Source organism: Chrysoperla carnea, chromosome 4, assembly GCF_905475395.1.
Source record: "Chrysoperla carnea chromosome 4, inChrCarn1.1, whole genome shotgun sequence".
Taxonomy (NCBI): domain Eukaryota; kingdom Metazoa; phylum Arthropoda; class Insecta; order Neuroptera; family Chrysopidae; genus Chrysoperla; species Chrysoperla carnea.
Window position 1 is genome coordinate 7,675,113 of NC_058340.1, and position 24,549 is coordinate 7,699,661.

Here is a 24,549-nt window from a genome sequence, read left to right on the forward strand (position 1 = left end):
ACTCGAGTTTCAAATCCTTGTTATATGGGTTCATGAGGCTACACTAGTTTAGCACATAGAACATGCGCCTATGCGTATGGTCAGCAAATCTGAAAAAAGTGGTTATAATATGCAATCGATTTTTTATTTTTATTGATCGATATACACGTTTTGGCGCGGATTGACTACTTATTGTAAATATAAAAATGAATATGTATTCAATTTGAAGTAGCACATTCGCGCAGCGTAAACTAATGAATCAAAAATGTTTTTTTGAAACAATAGATCAACGACGTATTTATACTTTCGTTTCAATTTTTGACCTAATAATTCTTTGTATACAAATTTTCTCGAAATGTTTTGTAATTTTGCTTGTTCCAATCATATTAGTAATGAGGATCTAAAATAATTTTCCGGAAAAACGATTTTTCATATACACACTTGGTCCACAAGATCCATCAAGTAATCCAACACACACACTTATCCTTAACAAAAAAAATATATAAATATTATATATATATACACTTAACAATCAATGTTGTCTTTTCAGTATCACTGTGCCTGTGTATTATAACTAAATAAAACTATTATTAAATATTTAACAAATTCTGAGACATTTTAATTAAATTAATATTTAAACAAATTAAATTTAAAACAAACACAACGCAACATAATTACTTACAAAATAAAATTACTTAATAAGTAAAAAAAAAATTAACTTGTAATGGAACTGCAAACAAGTGCTATTTCATTCAAAGTGCCAATTTAGTGTATGAAAAGAAATTTAAAAAAATAAACGGGGGCTTTTTTTATGTTGATTTTAGTCTGTTAATACGACAGAATGAAAGTTTGTTATCCCCCGTGCCCGTATATAAAAGTAGTACTCTAGTGGTAAATGATCTCGGTTCTTCGTGAGCATACAACGATTTTTTCATAATTATAATTGTAATAATTTCCATTAATGCATAATTATTCTAGCGGATATATTCTTCGTAGTTTTTTTTGTTTTTTGAGACGATATAAATACAGAATTGCTATTTCATTGGGTTATTTTATGTATAAAATAAAAAATAAGATAAAAAATAAATAAATAATAAAAAAAAACATTAAAAATAAAATAAAAAAACCTAGTATTTGCCAGATTAATGATAAAATAAAAATGAAAACTTTTTTTCTCATGTTCATATATATATGTATATTATTGATAAAATCACATAAAACGTTGTTTAAAAAAAGCTAAGAAAAAAACATTAAAAAAGGACTTTATTTATTTGCTTAACGCAGTGATTATTGTACAGTTTTAACTTTAAAACCAGAGTCTTTTGTACAGTACCTATACTATATTATATATCTTACACATGTATGTTTTCTTGTCTTCAAAAAAGACAAATATAATTTTTTTGTACTGTGTATATGTAAGAATATAAGTTTGAATAAGAAAATGTTTATAATTAAAAAAGTGTTTGTTTTACTTTTTTTTAATACGCTTACGTATTGTACTCCTCTTTTGATTTTACAGGTGAATTCGGGGTGGAAATTATACACGATACATGTTATATACTTTACGTTATGGGAGAAGAAGGTTGTAGACATTATGACCTCATAAAATAAAATCTTTAATAAGTATATTTTTCAATTCAAACAGTACATTAAGGTAGTACGAGCGCCAAGGTAAGTTTAGACTTGTGATTGAAATTATTTGTACCTTAATTTCAACTTTGATGATGAATTTTGTTATGTACTTCATGAATGTAGACGATAAATAAGAATAAAAATTTTCGATATCTGCCTTGGTTTTTGAAATATCGAAAGCTAAATAATTAAACGAAATTTCCAATTTTCGATATTTTGAAAATTACTCTAGGTATCGAAAAATTTTATTCTTACTGTTCGTCTTATATTTTAAGGTTCAAAATTGAAAATATATGTGTCCCCACTACCGTGCTCATACATCCTTAATTTTTCGGACACATCGGGTTTTTTTTGTTTTCAATAAATAATTTATTAAGATTTTAATTTAAATAGTTTTTTTTTTTTAAATTTTCACCGAAGGTAGTAATGGAGAAATTTGTGAAAACATATTATCCATTTACCGTTTTACCATAAAACCCATGTTAAATATGCCTTCTTTTGAAGTCATTTATTTATTTAAATAATCGGGCAAACCCCTCTTAAATTTTCAGAATTAATTAAGACTTAGCCCAACTTAGTCAACCCTAGTAGCTCAGTTGGTTAAGATCTAACCAATTCCGTTCGCGGTATTTCCTAGGGTAGCGGGTTTGATTCCCGCCGTCAGAACAAAAATTAATATAATTAATATTTGCGATAGGCTGGTGTAGTGCATGGTATATGCATGATGAAGATGCACTCAGCCTCTGGAAATGCTAGTCCAACTTCATATAAAAAAATCAAGCCTTTATCCAAAATTTCCCCGGCACTCTACATCCTTAGTAAAAAGTGAAATTTATAAAATTTAAAAAAACACATAAACATAGCGGTCAATACCACAATGTGAAATCACGGCAAGAGGAGGGATTAATAAAGAAGCGTAATAAAGAGGGGGGGTAAAAGAATCTTGAAAATTGTAAGACGTAATTTTATGTATGACCTCTTGGACAATTACTGAAAACGGTGTGAAACCATTTTATATCAAAATCTAAAACCAATCTTTATACGGATTTCATATTTTCTTTTATAGAGATCGCAAGACAGGCAGATTATGCATAAGGCAGGGCATATACGTAACGGTATACCTGTGCAGGCTAGAGCACACACACGCTACGGTAAACCGGAAGATTTCTACTCAGTCGAGAAAGAATGGTAAGCCAAGAAGACGACAACGCGATCGCTCTAGTCGATTTGCTCTCTGCTTTTGGCAATTCATTTACTTGACTATATTTATTTGATAGATATTTAAAAAGTTTTTAGGACAGAATTATCTATCTTAAGTTGCTATGGTTTTTAAATATCTATTCAACGCCTGCTCAAACACAATTTTAGTCTCTTGTTGTAGCTTTATCCTAGTTGCAGTAAAGGTGTTTTTACATTATTACAATATTTACATTATACAGGCTACCATTCTTCGATAATGGGTTGGATTTTGGCAATTTGGTCAATTTTAGGTGCTTCTGCAATAATGGAGTATAAAAAAAATGCAGCAAGAAACGCTGAAGATGGTAAATAAATTTGATTAAAATGTATTTTTACAACATTTACATCATGTAATTATTATCTAATTACTCGATTCAATAATTGATCTAGTATGACATTCAGGGGCCGACATTCATGACTTGGTTTACAATGGTAGCTACAAGATAATTAATGTATATCAAATTATTCATTTTCTATATAAATTATCTAATTTGGCAAAGAATACAATGCAGCTTATTACATTGGATACTCACTTTTAGCAGGGGAACGGGTCGTCCCTAGTACCAAAGGTGAATTTAATCCTTAAATTACTTTCACACGGTTCAAGGAAAAAGATAAACTTTTTACGTTACACGCCGGTTATTTACTATAAACCTCCTCTGGTGTGTTTGCAGTTTCCTTATTTTCTCTTAATGTAACAAAAAATTAATTGCGCTAAACGATCCGTATTATTATGGTGGGAGGAAGTTTCGAAACCAAGTTATACAAAAATTTTTATAATTTTTTTTTCTATACGAATTATTTTTAAAAAAATGATGCATTGGATTGTAATATTTCTGGTCATATTTAATATTACGATTGTCCCTGTTCGTTATTTGTAAAATTTTCATTCCATTTTCGTTCAAAGTAATTTAAAAATAATAATTTAGCATAAGGAACTTTTGAATTATTTAACTAAATACCCTGGAAAATTAAGGGAATTTTATTTAAGGAAACAGTGGTCAACGTGATTATCTTCACGTACCTTAATATCATATAAATTTCAGCTCTTTATCATGAACCGCTTGAAAGTAATTTGAGGATTACTTTGGCGTAATTTTTTCCCTTATTGTATAATATAATATCTGATCAATCCAGTGAGTTTTTTGAATTTGAAGAGCTTGAAAAATGGAGTAGGTACGTATGTATTGATCATTTAACACAAAGCGTGTTGTCCCACGATCTAATAATGCAAGATCGGCCCTTGTTCTAGATGATTTCTGGGTTCGGGTCTATATTAAAAATTTTAGTTTAAACGCATGCATGTCGTAAAGGGTAAAATATTATTCCAAAATTTTAGTTTGTGAAATTATTTAGAATTCTTATATGCAAATAATATTTTCATATGATTTTATAGATGGCGAAAAAGACGACCGCTGAAAACAACACTAAACAATTGGTAAGACTATAACTTGAATAGATAAGTATCGACATAGCAAAGTCACGATATTAATTTGATACCAGACAATCAATCATTTAATGTATAATTGACGCAAAGTTCGTTGCCAGCCAGATGGCGAGGCCGGTGGACAGTTAAAATTTATGGTTGTAAAATGTTAAATATAAAAATCCTAAAAATAAAACATTCAAAATTGTTGCGGAATTCAGCAGACTTACAAAATTTGGGAGGAATTTTTAAATCAGATAAAATACGTGAGTAAGCATGTAGTTCGTACGCATGGTACGCCATTCGTATGTATGAACATACTTCGTACATATGAACGTACGTGCGTAAGAACATACTCCGAATGTATGTGCGTACTTCTTACAGAAATTTATGATTTATTTCCTCAAATACTAAGCGTCAGGCTAAAAATACTTTTTTATTTAAACTGGTGAAAGAATATTAAAAAAATTTTGAACGGCTACAGTCATTTTTAACATCTAGTAGCTAGGTGTAGGATCGACAAAATTCTATCGTCGGTACAGAAGCAATAGCTCCATTTCCTTGGAAGAAAATTTACTAATAGTGCTATGGATTCTGAAATACCTTAGACTTATATAGTTATTAGATTTATTATATTACGTTTTCACAAATTTTCTTTGTTTTAGATAAATGTCAAAAAAACATGCAAAATGATTGAGACAATTCATTAAAAACATAAAAAAATGTCATGTATTTCATAATCAATAAATTTTTTCATGCCCAACAAAAAATGATATGTATAATAATTTATTTTTGAGATATCCTAAACCTTCATAAGTATATTGTTGCTATGAGCCAACACCTACTCGCGAGGGCGCAAATTAGGGTCAAATTTTATAGTATGTATTATATGGGAATATCAGTTATGTGTGTGTGGAAATTAAGGATATATTTTTAATTAATTATTTCTTAATACACAATTCAAGAACAATAGCAATTTTCCAAGGAGATTTGAATTTGTTTTAAATTTAACCGAATAATAAATAAATAATAATAGAAACAATACAACAATCATTTTTAATATACTTTAAAAAATTATGAAAAGAAAATATTTTGAAATTATATTCAAAAGAACCGCGTTTAATTTAGTCCATATATCGAACAATGGGATGGCGTAAAACACAAAACTTTGATGAAAAAATAAATTATAAAGCATAACTTGTAACATTATTGTAAATTATAAAAACTTCCTAATCAAAAATATTTCTGTTTCTTCTTGAAGAAAATCAGAAAAAATATTCATCAATAATTTAAAATAATTTTTTTTTTTCTTTTAAATCCGTGGTCACAACAATAGATGGCACTGTTTGAAAGCTATTAAAATTTTGATTCATGCTGTAAAAAAAAATTAAAACATTCATATTTAATCTCTTAAACATAATCCAATGAAATTTTTTTCGGCAAAATGTATCAAATACTTTTAAATGTGAAATATTAAAAAAAAAAATATGATGGAATTAATAATTTCATGTTGAAAATTCATGTAACATTTGACAGTAATACCAACTTTTAAATAAAATAATTAATAAAAATTTGAAGATAATTTATAATTTATACAATAAAAATTCATATACGATGTTATACATTTAACATTCTAAGTCCAAAAATCATTGGAATAATCTTTAAAATTTATTATCTGTCATTTCATACATTTTGCTTTCAACCGGTTACAATTTCTTAATGTATATAAACAAATGATAAGCACTTGTACATTACTTCAGTATGCAAATCGGTATTTTTGATGGACATCTAAAATATATCGTTTAATATACTAAATGGTACTAAAAATCAAAAGTAAAAAAAAAACAAAATGCACTCCCTTTTCGGAAATTCAAAGTCATCAAATTTTATCAAATTAAGTGCTAATCTCAGAGCTATTAAATGTAAGTTTTTAATTATTTTCTTTTAACTTATGTAAGTAATTTTTCCATCCATTTTCACGTGTTTTATTTATGTTGGTGATGACATTCATTTTCATAGAAATAGGAAAATTTAATATTTTTAAAACTATAGAAATATTGATATATAATATATCTAAAGTTCAGGAAATTTTGGCAAAAATATTGCAAATTAAAATAGTAAACATATAAAATGTTTCTAAAACTTTCCATTACCTTTTTCTTTGTTGGAAAATTTTGTTTATTTATTATCAATTAAGATAAGGTATTATGAAAATTGATAAATATACAAATTATTATTTAGGACATAAATAGGTCATGACTAATTGATTTTACCCAATTATCGTTTTATCATGTGATTGCGAACTAAAGTTTTTGTAAAATTTTGTAATTGCATTATGAAGGTAAAACTGATTAAGTAGAAATGATTTCAAACTTTGCACCGACCATTAACTTCTAAATAATCTTTTATATCTTATAAACTGCAAATTTTTGTCAAAGGGAAATGATAATCTATACCTAGTACAGAATTTATTGGGATTTAAGCCAAATAAAAAAACTTATGAGATTGGTAGAACCAGAAAAAACTAGATAGTAGTACTAGAAATCAACAAATAACATATATTTTGTCGGAAAATTTCACATCAATAAAAATTTAATCTTTTTTTCATATTAATTTTAAGCAAATAAAACATTTCAGATTTGTGTAAATAATTTTAAAATAATTTTTTTAAATGAAAGAATAAGGTTTTATCAACGGAATCTAACGGAATAAACTGAATACTTGTACAAACCTTTATTTACTCAAGCTCAAAGGTAGCAAAAAATCAATTTTTGAGAATAACTCGTTTGTTTTGCCTTCAATCGTATTTACATTTATTATAAAAGTTGTTGTAGATAAAATTCTCTACTAATTACATTTGAAACGTTTTTTTACACGTTGAACCGTTTTATAATCATAAATGTAAATACGATTGAATACAAAGGAAACAAGATATTCTCAAAAAATTGATTTGTGCGACCATATGTGTACTATCGACAACGTTTGTACTAACAAAATAAAAGTTTGTAAAAATATTCAGCTTATTCCGTTAGATTCCAATGTTGGACGCTTTTTTTTGACTAAGATGAGTTTATTATATATAATTATAATTCCTTTGTTAGAATTTGGAGTTACGCCAGTCGAATTAGATCAAAAGAAGGGTCGACAAAGGGAAAATTAATAACAGCAATTTCCCGTCGGAAGTCGCTGGGGAGGGGGGCTCAAAGATAGTCTTCATTTCGGTTTTTTGGCTAGTGGATGACGTAACAGGGTTGCGTCATCCACTAGCTTGAATTTGAGGGTGAATTTTTGTTAATTGAATAACTCGTTTCAATTTTAGACGAAAAATTGTCATTAGCAAAATTGTTTGGAATTCAAATTCCTAAAATTTTGGTCCTTATCAATTTTTTGGTCTAGGATCGAAAATTGATGATGACCAAAATTGTAGGAAATTAAATTTCAAATAACTTTGCTAATATCTATTTCCCGTGTAAAATTAAAAATAAACGAATTATTCAATAAACAAAAATTCACCCCGTCTTTTCGAAAAAATTCTTAATCGAAAAATGTCTATCCTAGGGAAAAATTAATAAGGACCACCAAAATCCTATCAAATTTAATTCCAAACAACTTTGATAATCACCATTTTCGTGTAAAATTGAAAATAAACGAGTTATTCAATAACAAAAAGTCGCTTTCAAATTCAAGATAGCGGATGACACAACAGGGTTGGAATCCCGAAAACCGAAATGTAGATTGCCAGTGAGCCTCCAACGATTTCCGAAGGAAAATTGCTACTATTAATTTTTTTCGGGTCAAATTCTAATTCGATTAGGCTAAGTATGGGAATATTTTATTAAATTTTTTTTTTTTTTTGATATGGGAATTAATTTAATTAATATTTTCAGATGAGAAAAATCATGTATTACGTAATCAATTTAACTTAAATTTGGAAAAATATTATTCAAATGGATATGCTTTCGCTTATATTGCAAGTGGATCTTGTGACCAGAAACAAAGATGGAATAATGTGACAAATAAAGGTATAAAAAATGTATCTAACTATGCTAAGCCGTACTCACAATCACATTGTGGCGTTCCTCTACTTGCAAATCCATTTTTAAATTCATCTCTTACAACTCGAAATTTTTCACTTACGGCTATAGTATTAGATAAAGATCCATTAAAGCCTTCTTCCAAAGTAGAAGAAACAGTAAAGGCAATTAAAGAACAAGCAAAAGAAATCAGTGATAAGACACCATCAACACAAGTGAAGAAGAAGTGGCGAACAATTGTTTGGGAAGAAGTTGTGCATTACTACAATGGCTTCAGATTATTATTCATTGATGTTAGATTATCAACAGCTCTATGTATAAGACTTCTTCGAGGTAAACCGTTAACTCGAAGAGAGCATCGTATGTTAGTACGAACCGTTGGAGATATATTTCGACTTGTACCATTTTCTGTGTTTATTATAGTACCATTTTTAGAATTTACATTACCTATATTCTTAAAATTTTTCCCGGGAATGTTACCATCAACTTTTCAAACCGCCAAAGATATTGATACTAAAATGAGAAGTTCATTGAAAGTTAAACTTGAAATGGCAAAATTTTTACAAGAAACATTAGATTGTATGGCTGTTCAAAATAAAGACCGCATGTCACAATCTGCTAAAGAATTTACGGAATGGTTTCATAAAGTTCGAACAACAGGCGCAGTTGTTAGCAACGAAGAAATTCTAAAGTATTTAAAAGTTTTCGAAGATGAAATCACTTTAGATACATTAGATCGTTCTCAATTAATTGCCCTTTGTCGTGTAGTTGAAGTTCAAACATTAGGTCCGTCAAGTTTTCTTCGATATCAATTACGAATGAAATTGCGAAACTTAGCAGCTGATGATAAAATTATCCAAAGAGAGGGAATTGAATCGCTCTCTTTATCAGAAATTCAACAAGCATGCAAAGCTCGTGGAATGCGTGCTTACGGGATGTCGGAAGAAGCACTTCGAAAACAATTAAGACAGTGGATAGATCTTAGTTTAAATCATAAAGTTCCACCATCTTTATTATTATTGACTAGAGCATTAATGCTACCAGAAACTGTACCACCAGGCGATCAATTAAAAACTACCATTTGTACTTTACCAGAAAATATAATAACACAAACTAAAGCAGCGATTGGTGAAAAAGAAGGTAAAATTGACAATAAAGTTAAATTAGAATTAATAAAGGAGGAAGAACGAAAAATGAAAGAAGAAAGAAAAGAAATTTTAGAAATAGAGAAGAGGAAAGCTCAAGAAGCTCAAGAAATTCTTAAAGATCCTGCACCAATATTAAGCACAAAAGCTGATGAATTAACAGATAATGCTCCAAATATTTCTTGTACAAATAAAGATTTTGAAGTATTGGAGGATGCTTTAGATCAAATTGGAAAAGAGAAGAAAAAATTAATCATTGAAAAGGAAGAAATTGAAGATTTGAAAGAAGAAATGGCTGATTATAAAGAGGACGTTAAAGAACTGAAAGAAGTTACAATGGCAACATCTACGAGTCCAAAAAGTGATATAAAAGAATCGAAAGGGGCTAAACGACTATATAATAAAGTGAATAATATGATTAATAAACTGGATAAAGTTCTTAATCAATTAGAGAAAAAAGAATCACAAATAAAAGAAGATTTAAAACAACCACAGGCAATTGCTGCTGTCGAAGAGCCAGTGATTAGTGACCAATTAGTTCAAATCGATGAATTAATGGCGGCTATTCGAAAAATTACAAACGATCCTGATAATGCTCGATTAGATCTTATTGAACGAGTACTAGGTAAAATAGATGACGATCGAGATGGTTCTATTAAAGTTGAAGATGTTCTCAAGGTAATTTGATTATAATTTGCAATACGATAGTTGCCTGATATCGAATTTACCATATTACCGATAAAAATTTTACCATGACAAACTTTGAAAGTGAAATTAAAATTGATTAAAAAAGGAAGAATTGTAAGCATTCAAAGATTGTTGCCCATCTCCTTTTAACAAAAAAAAGTTTTATATGTATCTCTTTGGTGATATAGGATAATGACGTCACCAACTTACATCTTCCTCTTTGTTTAATTAGGAATTTTAAACGTGCATATTTTGCGTACTTCTAAAGATTTTCAAAAACCAACTTCACTTTTCTGCCCGTGCAGTGAGACTTTTTCACCTGAAATGATAAAAATATTTGGTCAACATGCCTGTTTTTACCTGACTGAGCAATGCAAAGTAAAGGAGTGGTAATGTGTTTATCAGTCTATGTCTGTTCCTATGTGGCACACTAGAGGCCAAACGCGTCGGTCGGTTTTGTTGATTCTTACGTCAATCGATTTGTCTTAAACTAGCGAGTGCTACTAAAGATATGGCAGTAATGAAAATTCAATATGGCAACCACTAGACGCCATATGGTGAAAAAGAATGTATGTGTGCTCCTATGTGGCACACTAGAGACCAAACGTGTCGGCCAATTTTGATGATTCTGACGTCAATCGTTTTGTCTTTACCTTGTGAGTGCTACTGAAGATATGGCAGTAATGAAAATTTAATATAGCTACCACCAGATGCCATATTGTGGAAAAGAATGTATGTGTGTTCCTATGTGGCACACTAGAGATCAAACGTGTGGAAAAACTCAAAAAACCCAACTGAGTTAAATATAAACTGAAAAGAAAAAAAAAGTCTAGCAGTTTACATAGCGCCTAACACTCGGGACACATTATTGGGAAAATTCGAGCCGGTGTAGATTTTAATGAGTGCCAACTGTTAAAGGCGCGCAATGTAAACTGCTGGACTCAGTCAGGTTTTTTTATTTTTTAAATAATTTTTTTTATGAATAAAAATTAAAGGATTCAGACCTAGCTACGATTGTATTATCTTGAGTCTAGACAATAATTAATTTCTTGAGTATAAATAGAAAAATTTAACACCAAAAAAATATTCTTTTTAATTTTGTTAATAATTTTTTATGTTTTTCAGGTGATTGAAGCCATTGGCAAAGAAGATGTACAATTAAGCCCAAAACAAATAGACGAATTAATCGAATTAATTGATAAGGAAGAATTATTAGAAGTAGAAGATAAAATTGAGAAAGCTTTGCACAAAGATAAAGAACTCAAACTTAGTCAAAGTACACAAAACCAAGTATCAGATAAAACTACAAAGACCGATTCTGTTCTACAATCGAATATAACACCACCTATAACTTTGGATCCAAAACAATCCTCAAAAGATTCTCCTACTAAATCAATTTAAACAAAATTTAAAAAAATAAACATAACAAAACTTATTCAGCGCTGCGCTGCTGTTTATAATTTCCATTAGGTAATTTTTTTTTTAGTTAATTTTTTTTTAAATTTTTATGACAGTTATTTATATATATAAAATGTGTATATTTACCAGATTGTCAATATTTTTCTATATTTTGTTTTTTTTTATTTAAACAAAAAAAAAAAAACGTTATTCGTTTTCAAAGTTATAAATTTGTTATATATGATTGCAAAGCTATAATAATTATTTAAAAAAATGAATTGGAATTAATTAATGTATGTTTGTGGCGAAAGTGTTTAGTTTATTACATAATGCATATTTAAAAAAAGAAAAATATAAGGTGCTGTTGTATGTTTTTATTAAATACATTATTGTAAAAAATGTAAAATAAAAAATTATTTTAAAAATTCAAATCATTTTTGGCCACTTCAATTGTTTTCATCCTTAGGCGCCTACTAGTAACTAATAGACTTGAAGACACTAACATAAAATTTTCAACTAATTTGTTACATAGACATAGAAAATGGACTAAACAATTTCCTCATAAAATTTACCACTCGAGATAAAGTGACCATGAGGCCTATAGTACTGGTTATACTACTGACTGATCGATCATTTTGCCTCTCACACATTTCTACTCGTATTTACTTCACATTTGGATAGGAAACAGTGCATTCTCCATGTCTATGGTTTGTTCAAAGCATGAAGACCTTTTATAACTGATATTCCCATATTCATACATACTACAAAATTTTCACCTAATTAGCACCCTCGTGGGTAAACAGTGATGTTTACAAGAAAATGTTTCAACCAAAAGTTGTTTATTTTTTTATAAGGAACATTTTTTACATTTAAACATTTGTTCTATTTCTAACGGTTTACAAGATGGGTCCTACGGACCCAAGACCCAATTGACATATGTTGCTCATTTACGAACTCGACTTCACTTTTTACGTCTTAAGCACACTGTAAAAATTTCATCTTGAAATCTCTTTTCGTTTTCGACAGACAGACAGACATACGGAAATGGGATAATTAGGTGATTCTATGAACACCTAAACCAAAATTTTTTTCATAGCATCAATATTTTTAAGCGTTACAAACTTGGGACAAAACTTAATATACTATGCATATTTCAAATATACATGGTATAAAAAATTTGTCTGAGGAAAACCATACAAAATGAAAATAAAAGTTATTGTGGAATAATTTGCATTGTTTTTATTTTTATGGGGTTAATTATCATTTTGGACTAGGTACCAAATATGATTATTAATTTTTTTTGTAACATATAAAATTGGCATTGACTTCCAAAGGTAAGTAATTATTATTCACGAAAAAATTGAAATGTTTTTAATTCTTAGTAAAGTTATAAATGAATTTATTAGTTAAAACAAATAACTAAAATTATATTGATAAAATAAAAAATTTTCAACATTTAAATTTAGTTAAAAAACGAACGTTTTTATAAACAACCAATAACAACAACGAATACATATCTATTTAAATTGAATTATTTAAAATTGACGTTCTGTGATTGGTTTATATAAGCAATATCATCACGAACCAAGTTTTATGTAAGCAAGCGCATTTTGAGCGTATTTTCTGTAAGTGGCAAGCTGAAAGAGTGTAGCTGCCATGTTTTATAAGTTGTGGGGTGTTTAGGGCATATAAGGGGTGCAACATCATCCCAAACTATATACAGGTTAGTTTATTTGATTCATATCATCAAAATTGTTATAAAAACATTCATAATTATTTATATTTTTAACACTTGCATGTATTTTAAATATTTCATATACATTTTTTTGTGTCTACATCTTTAATAAAATCAATGTCGCAATACATTTAGAGCTAGTATTAGACGATGCATACATTATTCAAGTTTGGTAATAACAATAATGATTATTTATTTTGAACTTTGCACTTTCTTGTTTGAAGTTTGTACTTGTCATTCTTTGTAGAAAATAATATTTTTATAAAAAAAAAATTCAATGTATTGTGATATTTCATGTGGTACCCAAAAAGGTGAATACCAAAAAAATAGGCGCCAAAAAAGTGAAGATGTTTTTTTTTGTGTGTGTTGTTTGTTTTTAATAATCAGTTGATGTGTTCAAATCAAAATGATTTCTTTGTTTTTTTGTCGAATGTTGTGATTTGTAACTAAAAGGTACATGAGTCATGCTTCTCTGTACATTCAAGGACTTAAATAGATGAAATGTGCATTTTATGTGTTGCAAACATTTTATCAGCATCTATTTTGGTTTCAGTTCAAATGGGATGGTGACTACATTCAAATAAAAGGCAGCACTATGAAAAATAAAGCCATGTAACAACTTAATTATTGCTCTTAAGATTTTTCATCAATTTTATTTTACGTTTTATATGCAATAAATTTCACCTGTCATATTTCATTAAAAATAAATTCATTCAAATACTCTCAAATGGACCATTAAATAAAACAACTACAAAATAAAAAAAAGTATTTTACGACACAAAAAAAATTAATGGCTCAAACTTTTATTACGACTGACATTGCATCAATGTGGAATAATTATAATAATGGCTTGTAAACACTTTCAAACGAACATGTTTTGCTGCGATCATGAATAATTTGTCTATTTTCATCATTTTGAAACATACTCGGATACAAGATTTTATTTTTTGCATAGCATCTTAATGAAGATATTTTAAATATCAGCAAACAGGTAAATATTTTTATTATTTTAAATTTTATTTAAACATCTTTCAAAAAAAAAAAATTGTAGTCTTTGGATTGCATTAGATTTTTATTATCATACATCATTTTAACTGCGCAATGACACTAATTAGTTACTAACTAAAACTCCTTGAAAATCTACGGTGCAATCTTGGTCAAATATATTATATAAGTTTCAAAATCGTTTTTTTTTACGATTCGATACCAAAAATTGAGACTTAAATAATTTTTTAGTAGTGAAAGTGATTATTTTGTGTCCATACCTTTGCTGTCCTGGTTATATCTTTGTTTTCGAGCCCTAGAATGTAAATTTTTAGTACTTTACCAAAGTAGCCACTGAAAACCTTACAAACTCTCGATATTCAAAATATAGGGGAAAATGCCAAATATTTTATGTATTTGACGTTTACGCGGGAAACAAAGATTATTGCTCAGGCTTAACTCTATGCAGTTACATGGTTCTGGTGCTACTATATAAACAAATGGGTGATTCCATGAAAAAGTGTACCATGAATGGAAAAAAAATTGTACTGTTTTTGGTGGTAAAAATACTTTGGCCAACACTGTCAGTTAGAGAGATGTACATGAAGGTTATAAAGAAGGAGAACGATCGCAATAGAAAATATTGTCCCCAATATTTTGAAAATATAAGTGAGGCTCTGGAATCGCTAAGTTGTATCATTAAATGCGGGCTGTTGTGCGCTAATATACTACTTACCGACGACAGCGCGGCTGGTGGCTGAAAATAAACTATAAATTCTACAAATTTTCAGGGACACGTGCGCTAATGCTTTAGTACATAGCGATCGTTCTCCTTCTTTATAACCTTCATAGATGTACATATGATTTACTGAGGGTCATGCTAACCGTCTGCTGAGCCTTAAATATGATAGTAGGTAATGCAGCACTTTGAAAAACACGAGTTATTCTCTGAGGTGGGGGGGATATGACACATAGAAATTCGAGGAACCTTACAGGGTGACTTGGAACATTACCTACTATCATATTTAAGACTCAGCAGACGGTTACCATGACCATCAGTAAATCATATGTACATCTCTCTAACTATGTAGTATTTTAGCTTTCAGTTACTTAAAGTAGTACGAGCACCAAGATGATTTGGGGTTGAAATTATTTGTACCTTATTTTAAACTTTGATGATGAATTTTGATATAACTTTATGAATGTAGGCCGAAAAAAATAATAAAATTTTTCGATATCTGGGTTTTCGAAATGTCAAAAGCTAAATAATTAAATAAAATTTTCGATATTTTGAAAATTACTTCAAATATCGAAAAATTTTATTCTTACCTTTCGTCCTATATTGTCAAGTTATAACATAATTCACCATCAAAATTGAAATTTTCCGTTGAAATGACCCATCGGGAATCATGTTTAAAAAGAGAACAAAAGAAAGTAAGAATATGCATGTCACACCCCTTTGTGTCTCACTTCTGTACCACCAAATATGTACGGCGTTGTTGGATACAAACTGTACATAAGTATTCGAAGTGAATTACATAAATGTCATACAGAAATAAAGACGTAGATCTTCGGAAATTGACGGGAGGCCAAAAATTTTTTTTAAACTACCAAAGTAACAAATTATTTCTGTACTGCATTTATGTAATTCACCTCGAATATCTATGCAGAGCTGGTATCATGCAACGCCGTATATATTTGGTGATGCAGGGGTGTGACATCATATTCTCACCTGTATCGGCCTTAGTGTTTGAACTTACTTTTACATATCGGAGCATTTTTTTCAACATGATTCATGATGGGTCATTTCACCTGAAAAATTTCAGCATGGGTTTGTGGTCTGTAAAGGTTGTAAAATTTTTTAGGTTTACATAACTTTTTTTTCTGTCTAGGTGCGGGGCATAGCATGAAGTATCCACAGTTGGTTTCCATGCCATCGGTAGTTTCTGATTGGCTGGAGGAACAACTGGAAGCACGTGGTATTGATGCTGTAGTCTACACTCGTTATGTTTTGAGTCTACTTCATCGTGATCCCCAAGACCTTACTTCTTCTGATCTTGACCTTTTTGGTATTGAACAAACCAAGGTATATATATATTTATTATTCTTCAGTTTTAATATTTATTATAATACTTGATTTTTGAATGCTTCATTAATTAAAAGTGCAAAACATATTTTGAAACTATTAAGTTTTATAGAAAGGTAAATTCGAATAATAAATTCGAAATTATTGTCTGTATTTGGTATTTTTTGGAATATTGTTTATAACGTTGTCATATTGTGACAGTTTATAAGCGAGCTGATTTAAACAAAAATATACATCAAAGAAAATTTCGATTAAAATATAAGCAATTATTTTTATTGACTTGATATTTAATAAATTATTATTTATTTTAGTCTTATAATTAAAAATCATTACCTTGATAACGTAACCTCAAAATCATAATTATTGTTCAAATAATCAAACATAGATGGACCTACGGTTAGCTTGAATATCTGACAACTCTACTCCGAAATAAACTACCACATTTTTATAGTCCCAGGATATTTAAAATTGAATATTTAATTTTAAAATATAATAATTAGTTCAAAAAAACCTTTAAATGTGACGCTTATCACACGATGTACGAAGATGAGTAATTCATAAATTAATTGGCATTTGAAACATCACATTTGATAGTAAAGAGTGGGCTAAATTAAATTGATAACTGGGAGTTGCAACTCGCCAACTGGCGATAATAATTCGTACTAATTAAAATCAGAAGAAGACCCGAAGTCAGTAGTTTCAATTTACACTATCAGATGGCAATACTTGTATTTACCATTTTTAAAGCCAATAAAGATATTTAAATTCAAATAAGATAAATCTCGCCATCTGGCGATAAAAATTTGTACTATTAAACAGGAAGCGGGGGCCGCTTTATCAGTTCCAATTTAGACCACCTGATTATTTACCATTTATCAATACGAGAAAAGAAACGGATAATATTCTCTCGATCTCTTTTTTTTTAAAGGTAAGTTCATTGGCGTCAACAAAAATAAGCAAAAGTTCGATTTTTCGACTTTTAAACTGATGTGAATAACGTCGTTGTTTGAAAAGAGAATATAACTTTGACATCCTATGGTCTCTTTTTTTTGTAGAATTCAGTGTCGGCATTAAAATTTAAATAAAACGGTCGGTTTTCGATTTATGGCGCACAGTTATATTTTTTAAATAGGAAGCATTCTTGGCTATGGCTTAGTTAAAACAGATTTTGTTTCCTCTTTTTAACCATTAATTGCTGGGTCGCTTTTGACCCATAAGTTCGAAATAGCGAATATACTTAAATAATAATTTGCTCGATTACTTTTGGGTTTTTTTAATAGATGTTTCTAGGGGAGTCTATGAGTTTTATCAAAGTTGGTTTTTTTTTTTTTTTTTTTTTTTTTTTTTTTTTTTTTTAATTTTCTTAATATAAAATTTAAAAAAAGAGTAACAAACTTCGATATAAGTCATAGCCTCCTAGAAACAAATATTAAAAATATCCAAAAGTAATCGAGCAAATTATTATTTTTGATTTTTCGCTATTTCAGGCTTATGGGCTAAAAGCGACCATGCAAGTAATATATTGTAAAAGAAGGAAACAAAATCTGTTTTAACTAAGCCATAGCCAAGTATGCTTCCTATTTAAAAAAACACAACTGTGAATTATAATTCGAAAACCGACCATTTTATTTAAATTTTAATGATGCCACTAGATTCTGCAGAAAAAAGTGACCTTAGGATGTCAAAGTTACATTCTCTTAACTTTTCAAACAACGACGTTATTCACATCAGTTTAAAAACTCGAAAACAAAAAATACAATTGTTGCCAGTTTTTGTTGACGCCAATGAACTTGTCTTAAAAAGATCGAGAGAATACTATCCATTTTTTCTATATCGTATAGTTATGGAGATACCCTATTAAAACATAGAATTTGGCCCACTCTGTATAGAATTCCGTTAAAGTAACCTTTTATTGCAACATTTATTTTCATTATTGGTTGTTTTTTTCCTATTTTTGCATACAATTAAAACCAAGCGTCGTTAAGCACTAGATAAAAAACATTTTCAATGGTTATAGTTTTGAAACATAAACAATATTTTATATTTATCTCCATTATAAGTCTCGATTCTAAAATACAAAGCATCATGTTAATATTCATAATCTCATTGAATTCTTAATGTCAGTAGAGTGTATTAATTAATCACGCTAATTTTTGATAATAAAAAAAAAACTAAATGATAATTATTTTTATACTTAATTGTGATTGTGCTAATGCATGGTGTGTGTGATGATAGGGCGTGGGACGGAGTGGAACAGGTCCTCGGGGGCGGAAGCGTGCACGTGAAAGGAATGGACATGCATTGCCCCCAGACCAACTACGGCGTTCAGCTGCCGTTCAGTGTCTAATGTCGGCCTCTGAACAGGTCAGCTTTCTTCATGCGTTTTTAAATATTGTTGTTATGTATTTTTTATTTACACTGTGGTTTTTTTTTTTTAAGTTTTAAACCATTAGACGCTTTATATTTTTCATAAGTTCATTTTCATTTTCATTGCATTTTATATTTTTTTAAATTCATAAATTTTCTTAATTTTATATATCTAATTTTTAGAATCAATTTAGTATTTTTCATTTATTAGCATTATTTTTGTTGAGTGTTTCATAGCCTTATAAAAAATAACCTATTCAGTCGTTAAAAAATTATGCATTTTTGATATTTTATGTTAGTTATGATTGTACTACAAGCGGCTTGGCAAATTTGGTTTTTTAACTTTCGCTTATTTGATAGCCCGTAAATGAGGTCCTTGAATTTACTTATGTGAAAATTTAAATTATTTAATTCTAGTTTAGTACAAGCACCTTCGTTTAGGTGTCTTAGCAACTATCTGTAACAACTAGCAGCGATTTATATATTTTTTCAATATTAAGTAACGAACTAAAGTTAAATATCAAAAATGTAACGTTTTTTTTTCACAATATAAATATATTGTTGGATGCTTAAAATTGGGAAAAATATTAACTGAATTTAAATTTGGCGTACTTGTATTTAACACCTGAAATAGATGAATCATTCTGAATTGCAAAATAGGTTAAACATTTATTTAAGTTTATATTTAAACAAATTTTTAAAATGATTCATTTATCGACGTTAAAGTTCAATTTAAAATTAGTTTCATTCTCTTTTTATAACCAACTTTTCTAATAAACATGAAACGGTCTGATGAACAATTAAAATCTTCAAACTGCAGTAATGTGTAGATTTTTTTAAATGTATTTTACGATTATATATGCATTTTATTGTGGTGATTGCATATTCTTATGAACGCGACTTTTTTTACTGTCAAAATGATACCCATTTTGCCTTAATTTAGAATAGTGGAGTTTCGTTTTGGATTTCTTTTTAGTTTTAAGATTCCCAGATACCGATTATTTATAAAAAAATTTGTAAGGAACTAGTAAATAACTTTCTGACTTGAAAATTTTTTGTATTTTTGCTTTTTAGGAAGCTATCTATAATAGGGGATAATCCTGATGTCAAATTGGCCATATTACCCATAAAAATTTAAAACTAGTTTTGATACCATGGCAAAATTTGAAAATGAAAAAAACGAAAGTTATAAGTAATCAAAGATTGCATTCAACGGTTGACCATCTCCTTTTAGCAAAACAAAGTTTTATATGTAATCTATATGACGATACCTACGTATGACGTCACTAGCGGATATCTTCCTACAAGTAAAGATTTTCAACTTCAATTTTCTGCACGCCCAGTGAAAATTCTTCCCCTGAAATGATAAAAAAAATTTAGTCCTATCCCCTATTATTAGTAAACCTATTGTTAGTTCAAAATAGATCTTATACTTGAAGATATTAAAAAAAAAATTTAGTAAATACTGATTTTTTAGATTTTTAGTAGGATTGCCACTTCTAAGTTTCGGCAAATCAGGAGATAAACCAGAAAGTCGGCCGATAGTGAAATTAATCTAATTATACTATCGAATTATAATACTGCCCCATATTTTTAATATTTTGTGTACTCAGTTTTGTACGGGACTTTAAAAATTAGTTTTATAATATGATATAAGATAAGGAATTACTACTGAATGTAATGTTGATAATATTGATAATATCTGATTAGATGTAAAAACAATGTTTGAAAGTTATACGTTAAAAATGAGTACTTCTAAAAACATATGAGTCACATATAAATAAATTTTTACATAAAAAGAAGCGATAATTTTATCAAAAAGTCAATTTTTATCACTTTGGAAATACCTTGAATTTAAAATTTATTGATATTTATGAAGTTTATGTACATTTGTATTAAACAAATTATAATTTTCTTTTATAACAATAATTTATTAAAAAATTATTTTTATATTATTTCAGCAATGCGGAATTGAATCTCTTGTTGACGAATTATGTATCAAATTACGACAAATTGAAAATAAAACGGACGACGAATTAGAAACATCCCAAAAAACTGAAATTACAAAAGTAGCTAACGAAAATAATAAAATATCACCAAACGATCTTGCACGTCGATATTATGCTGCATTCCCAGCATTAAATGGCAAAACAAATAACGACGAACGTCTAACAATCATTCCCAATAAAGGTGGTTTATCGTGGAATCATTTGGCAAAAAAATTAACTGGTAGCGGTGACAACGACAAGAAAAAAAATCATCCAGACAACAAAATCAAAACAAATTGTATATCTTGGAATACTATGCCGTCAAAATCAATAGATAATAAATGTTTTGCATATTTTAATCACAGCAAAAAGGAACCGGTTACTAAATTGGGATTGAACTGTTCAACACGAATCATGGCAAAATCAGCTGAACGTTGCGAAGGCAACAGTATCAGTTTTTGGGATGAACAAGTACATTGGCACAATCAACAAAATCGATTTAATAATGCAGATGAAGGTTATTCTACATCGGATACAACTGGTCTTTTCGATGATGAATTACAACCATCTGTTCCTAGATGCGATTCAATTGACAATAATCAAAATATTGATGATTTGGATAAACTTGTTGCGAAATTTGATCGAAGTATTGAGGCATTATGGAGTCCCGAAACGAACAACGAAAACGAAGATTTACCTTCACAAGAAGATGATTTCCAGGATGTACCAGTAGATTTACAAGAATTATTAGCTTCTCCTTCTGATATCAAATCACCTAATTCTGATATATTAACAATGTTTAAAAAGGATTCTTCATTTGTTATTCAAAAACCACGTACTTTCTTACAATGTGGAACAAATATTATAAGTTCAATTTGGTCACAGCAAGAAAATATTGATAAATCACATTTATTGGAACAAACTTTCAATAATCATCCACACAAAAACGATCAAGTTAAAACTGAAGAAATTGTGGTGAACTCTTTTTGGAATGACGAGAATATTAATATTTTGGAACAAAATAAAGCAAATACTTTTATTGAAAACTTGACATTCTTAAATTCAAACAATCACTTATTTAACAATAACAATGATGGTGCTGATTATTCTCAAAAATTATTTACATTTGGCTGGGAGTATGGCTATCCTGAAATCAATCAAAACAAGTGGTCATCAGAGGCTGGTGGTGATATGTTAAAAACAACTCCAACTTTTGATTCCAAGAAAAATGATATTGATATAAAGGAGTTGAATATAAGTTTTACAAAATTAAATCATAATAAAGAAAATAGCGTATTCACTGAAGTGAAACCAAAAGAGACGAAATCAACGCGCGCAAATGATTCAAACAGCGCTTTATTACGACCGCATACGAATCATGCAACTGATACGGATACTGTAGAAGATGATTTACTTACATCAAGACGTACACATTTTTGTCCAATTCGACTTGATTGTGGAAATAAAAGTTACCCTTCGACTAATTTGCTTCCAGATGGCTCAACTTTTGATATACATGGTAGTCCGGATAAAGTATTGTTTCGACGCACTGACAGTGGTACTATGTTCTTAGAATCGGATTATGAATCACCAAAAGAGTATATGGAATTCAAAGGTACTTGTTCGTCGTTAACATCATTGGACAGTGAGAGTAGTGACGATGAATTAGGTTTTGTCACAAATGATGCATCAAATTTTGTATTAAAGTTTCGTGTACGTCAAAATGAGAAATATTGTCAAACCGATGAAAATGAATCGCCGTCAGAAAGTCCACATGATGTTGTGCCAGCAAAACGTCGAATATGTGACACAAATGAATTATTTTTCCCAGGCGATGAAGAACTTGCCGATGAAATTGATTGCACATGTTTAGAAAATCAATCGTTATTTACGAAATGTAAAACACATACTTTATCGGAATGTGAACAATGTGGGGATTCTGGTTGGCCTACAGATTTACCTGGTCAGTTTGTTGTACCATCCGGTTTATGGAATAATGAACGCATATGGAGTTCACGTGAAAAACTTTGTTCGAGTTGTGGATTTTTAAATAATGATAACAAAGCACCAGCACCACCACGAGGTTTACGCGATGAAGTACGGCAAGAAGGTGAACAATTATTATCTGATATTAGCTCAATTCAACGATTATGTTGGTTTGATCTCGGTACAAACTTTATTACCGAAGAACGGTCAGCAAGCAGTCGTGAGGAACGTAAACGACGACATTCAGCAAGTCTACGTCCTCACACGTTAGCCTGGCATCCGATACCCTCACATTTAAAAGCCTTACGATCACTTACTTTTTAATAATCAGGTAACAGATGGAATCAAGCTATTGCTTTCTTTTTTTTAAATTTTGTTTTTTAATTTTTAAAATTTTTTGTTTTGTTTAACTTTTTTTTTCTAATTTATATCGTCAGTGGATGATTATTTATTTCAAATCCACTATTCATGAGATGTTCAAATTATTCATTTTATATTTAAACGAATATCTCGTAAATAATTATTAAATATTTATATATTTATGAAAAATTGTCCAAGAATTCAATAAACGTAAGTAACTATGCGGTTTATTATAATAAAACGTCGTCAAATCGATCGATCTCAACGAATAAAATATTGTTGTTTTGATCCAGCGAATGTTTTTCCGATTTATTTAAACAAAAATAAAAACGGTAAACATCGCTAGTAATATAGTACAATAAAACTAAATATATAAAAAGCAAAAATTAATGCATTTTTGAAATTTTCCACAGTTATTTATTAGGTTGTAAAAATTTCGTAAAAAAAGTCGACCTCTCAGGGGCGTACCTAACCCCATTTTTGGAGGGTAGTTTTGGGTTTTAATCACTTTTTTACAAATAACAATTACAACAATTACGTACAACCCAATAAACAACTGTGGGAAATTTCAAAGATACATTAATTTTTTCCTTTTAGATAGTTTAATTGTACAAAATAAAATAATAAATGACGAATAATATTCACAAATGAATTAAATAAAAGGAAACATTAGAACACCCTTGCCTTCTAAACTATATATACATATATATATATTATAATATATTATTGCTGTGATGATTTGGAGACGTTAATGTCTAAAAAAAACATCACTAGCTTATGTGTGCTCTTAATTTTATTATAATAATGTTCTTTAATAATAACTATTCGGGCTGAGACAGTTAGTTATTTTTATTATTGATAGCGTTAGCCCGATAATTAAAAAAAAGTATGTTATTTTGTTGTAGATAGATTCATTATTAAAAAAAAAAAACACTTTCACATAGTTTAAAGAAAATACTTCATGGTCTAAATATTCATTTTAGCGCTTGGTGATGAACTAATATTACAAAAAAATAAAGGGTGTTCCAATAAGAACGCCGGTTTTGAGTTTTAAATAAAACATTTATATTTGTGGCATAAGTTAATATTTATTGAATAATGAAGTATACATCATGAGGTTATGAATGGAATAAGATATCGGAGAACGCAAATGACCGTCTTGACGGTAAATGTTTACTAAGCTCACTTTTGGTAAAATTACATATATTACTGCTGTTGTGTATTGTAGCGCTCCATTTTAATATATAAATGCTATTTTAGCGCTCCATGAAAATAAAAATGGCACGCGATTTAAAATCGGCGTTCTTGTTGGAACCCAATAATTAAAAAAAAAAAAACTATTTTGTTGTTTTTTATGCTTATTATAATATTAGGTAGTCTCCATATTACGTAATATATAATTAAGTACGAATGTCGTTAAATTTTTTGAGAAAAAATGATTGATCAGGGTTGAAATGAATAGTTAGATAAATATTTATATTATATAAAAAGAAATGAAAAAAA

The 24,549-nt window shown here is 29.1% G+C and overlaps 2 protein-coding genes across 3 annotated transcripts; both read left to right on the forward strand.

The window, feature by feature from the left end:
• The first annotated feature begins 6,019 nt into the window (after nt 1–6,019).
• LOC123298030 (mitochondrial proton/calcium exchanger protein) lies at nt 6,020–11,650 on the forward strand. The gene is made up of 3 exons (XM_044879901.1): nt 6,020–6,198; nt 8,164–10,133; nt 11,268–11,650. The coding sequence occupies exons 1-3, from the start codon at nt 6,126–6,128 to the stop codon at nt 11,541–11,543; spliced, it is 2,319 nt and encodes a 772-aa protein (XP_044735836.1). The 5' UTR covers nt 6,020–6,125; the 3' UTR covers nt 11,544–11,650.
• A 1,502-nt stretch (nt 11,651–13,152) lies between these two features.
• On the forward strand, nt 13,153–23,072 carry LOC123298199. Of its 2 annotated transcripts, XM_044880141.1 has the most exons (5): nt 13,153–13,263; nt 13,829–14,266; nt 16,152–16,345; nt 18,581–18,709; nt 20,674–23,072. In XM_044880141.1, exons 3-5 carry the CDS (start codon nt 16,166–16,168, stop codon nt 23,008–23,010), a joined length of 2,646 nt encoding a protein of 881 aa, XP_044736076.1. In that variant the 5' UTR covers nt 13,153–13,263; nt 13,829–14,266; nt 16,152–16,165; the 3' UTR covers nt 23,011–23,072. The 2 variants fall into 2 exon arrangements, with proteins under 2 accessions (XP_044736076.1, XP_044736077.1); XM_044880142.1 differs by lacking the exon at nt 18,581–18,709 and having other exon boundaries at nt 20,674–23,070.
• Nucleotides 23,073–24,549: the final 1,477 nt, after the last annotated feature.

Excerpts from the sequence above, each read along its gene's own strand:
- LOC123298030 (XM_044879901.1), top strand. The coding sequence starts at position 6,126 with ATGCACTCCCTTTTCGGAAATTCAAAGTCATCAAATTTTATCAAATTA. Across the intron at positions 6,199-8,163 it reads TAATCTCAGAGCTATTAAAT|ATGAGAAAAATCATGTATTA; the intron begins GTAAGTTTTTAA and ends TAATATTTTCAG. Across the intron at positions 10,134-11,267 it reads AAGTTGAAGATGTTCTCAAG|GTGATTGAAGCCATTGGCAA; the intron begins GTAATTTGATTA and ends TATGTTTTTCAG.
- LOC123298199 (XM_044880141.1), top strand. The coding sequence starts at position 16,166 with ATGAAGTATCCACAGTTGGTTTCCATGCCATCGGTAGTTTCTGATTGG. Across the intron at positions 16,346-18,580 it reads TTGGTATTGAACAAACCAAG|GGCGTGGGACGGAGTGGAAC; the intron begins GTATATATATAT and ends GTGTGATGATAG. Across the intron at positions 18,710-20,673 it reads TAATGTCGGCCTCTGAACAG|CAATGCGGAATTGAATCTCT; the intron begins GTCAGCTTTCTT and ends ATATTATTTCAG.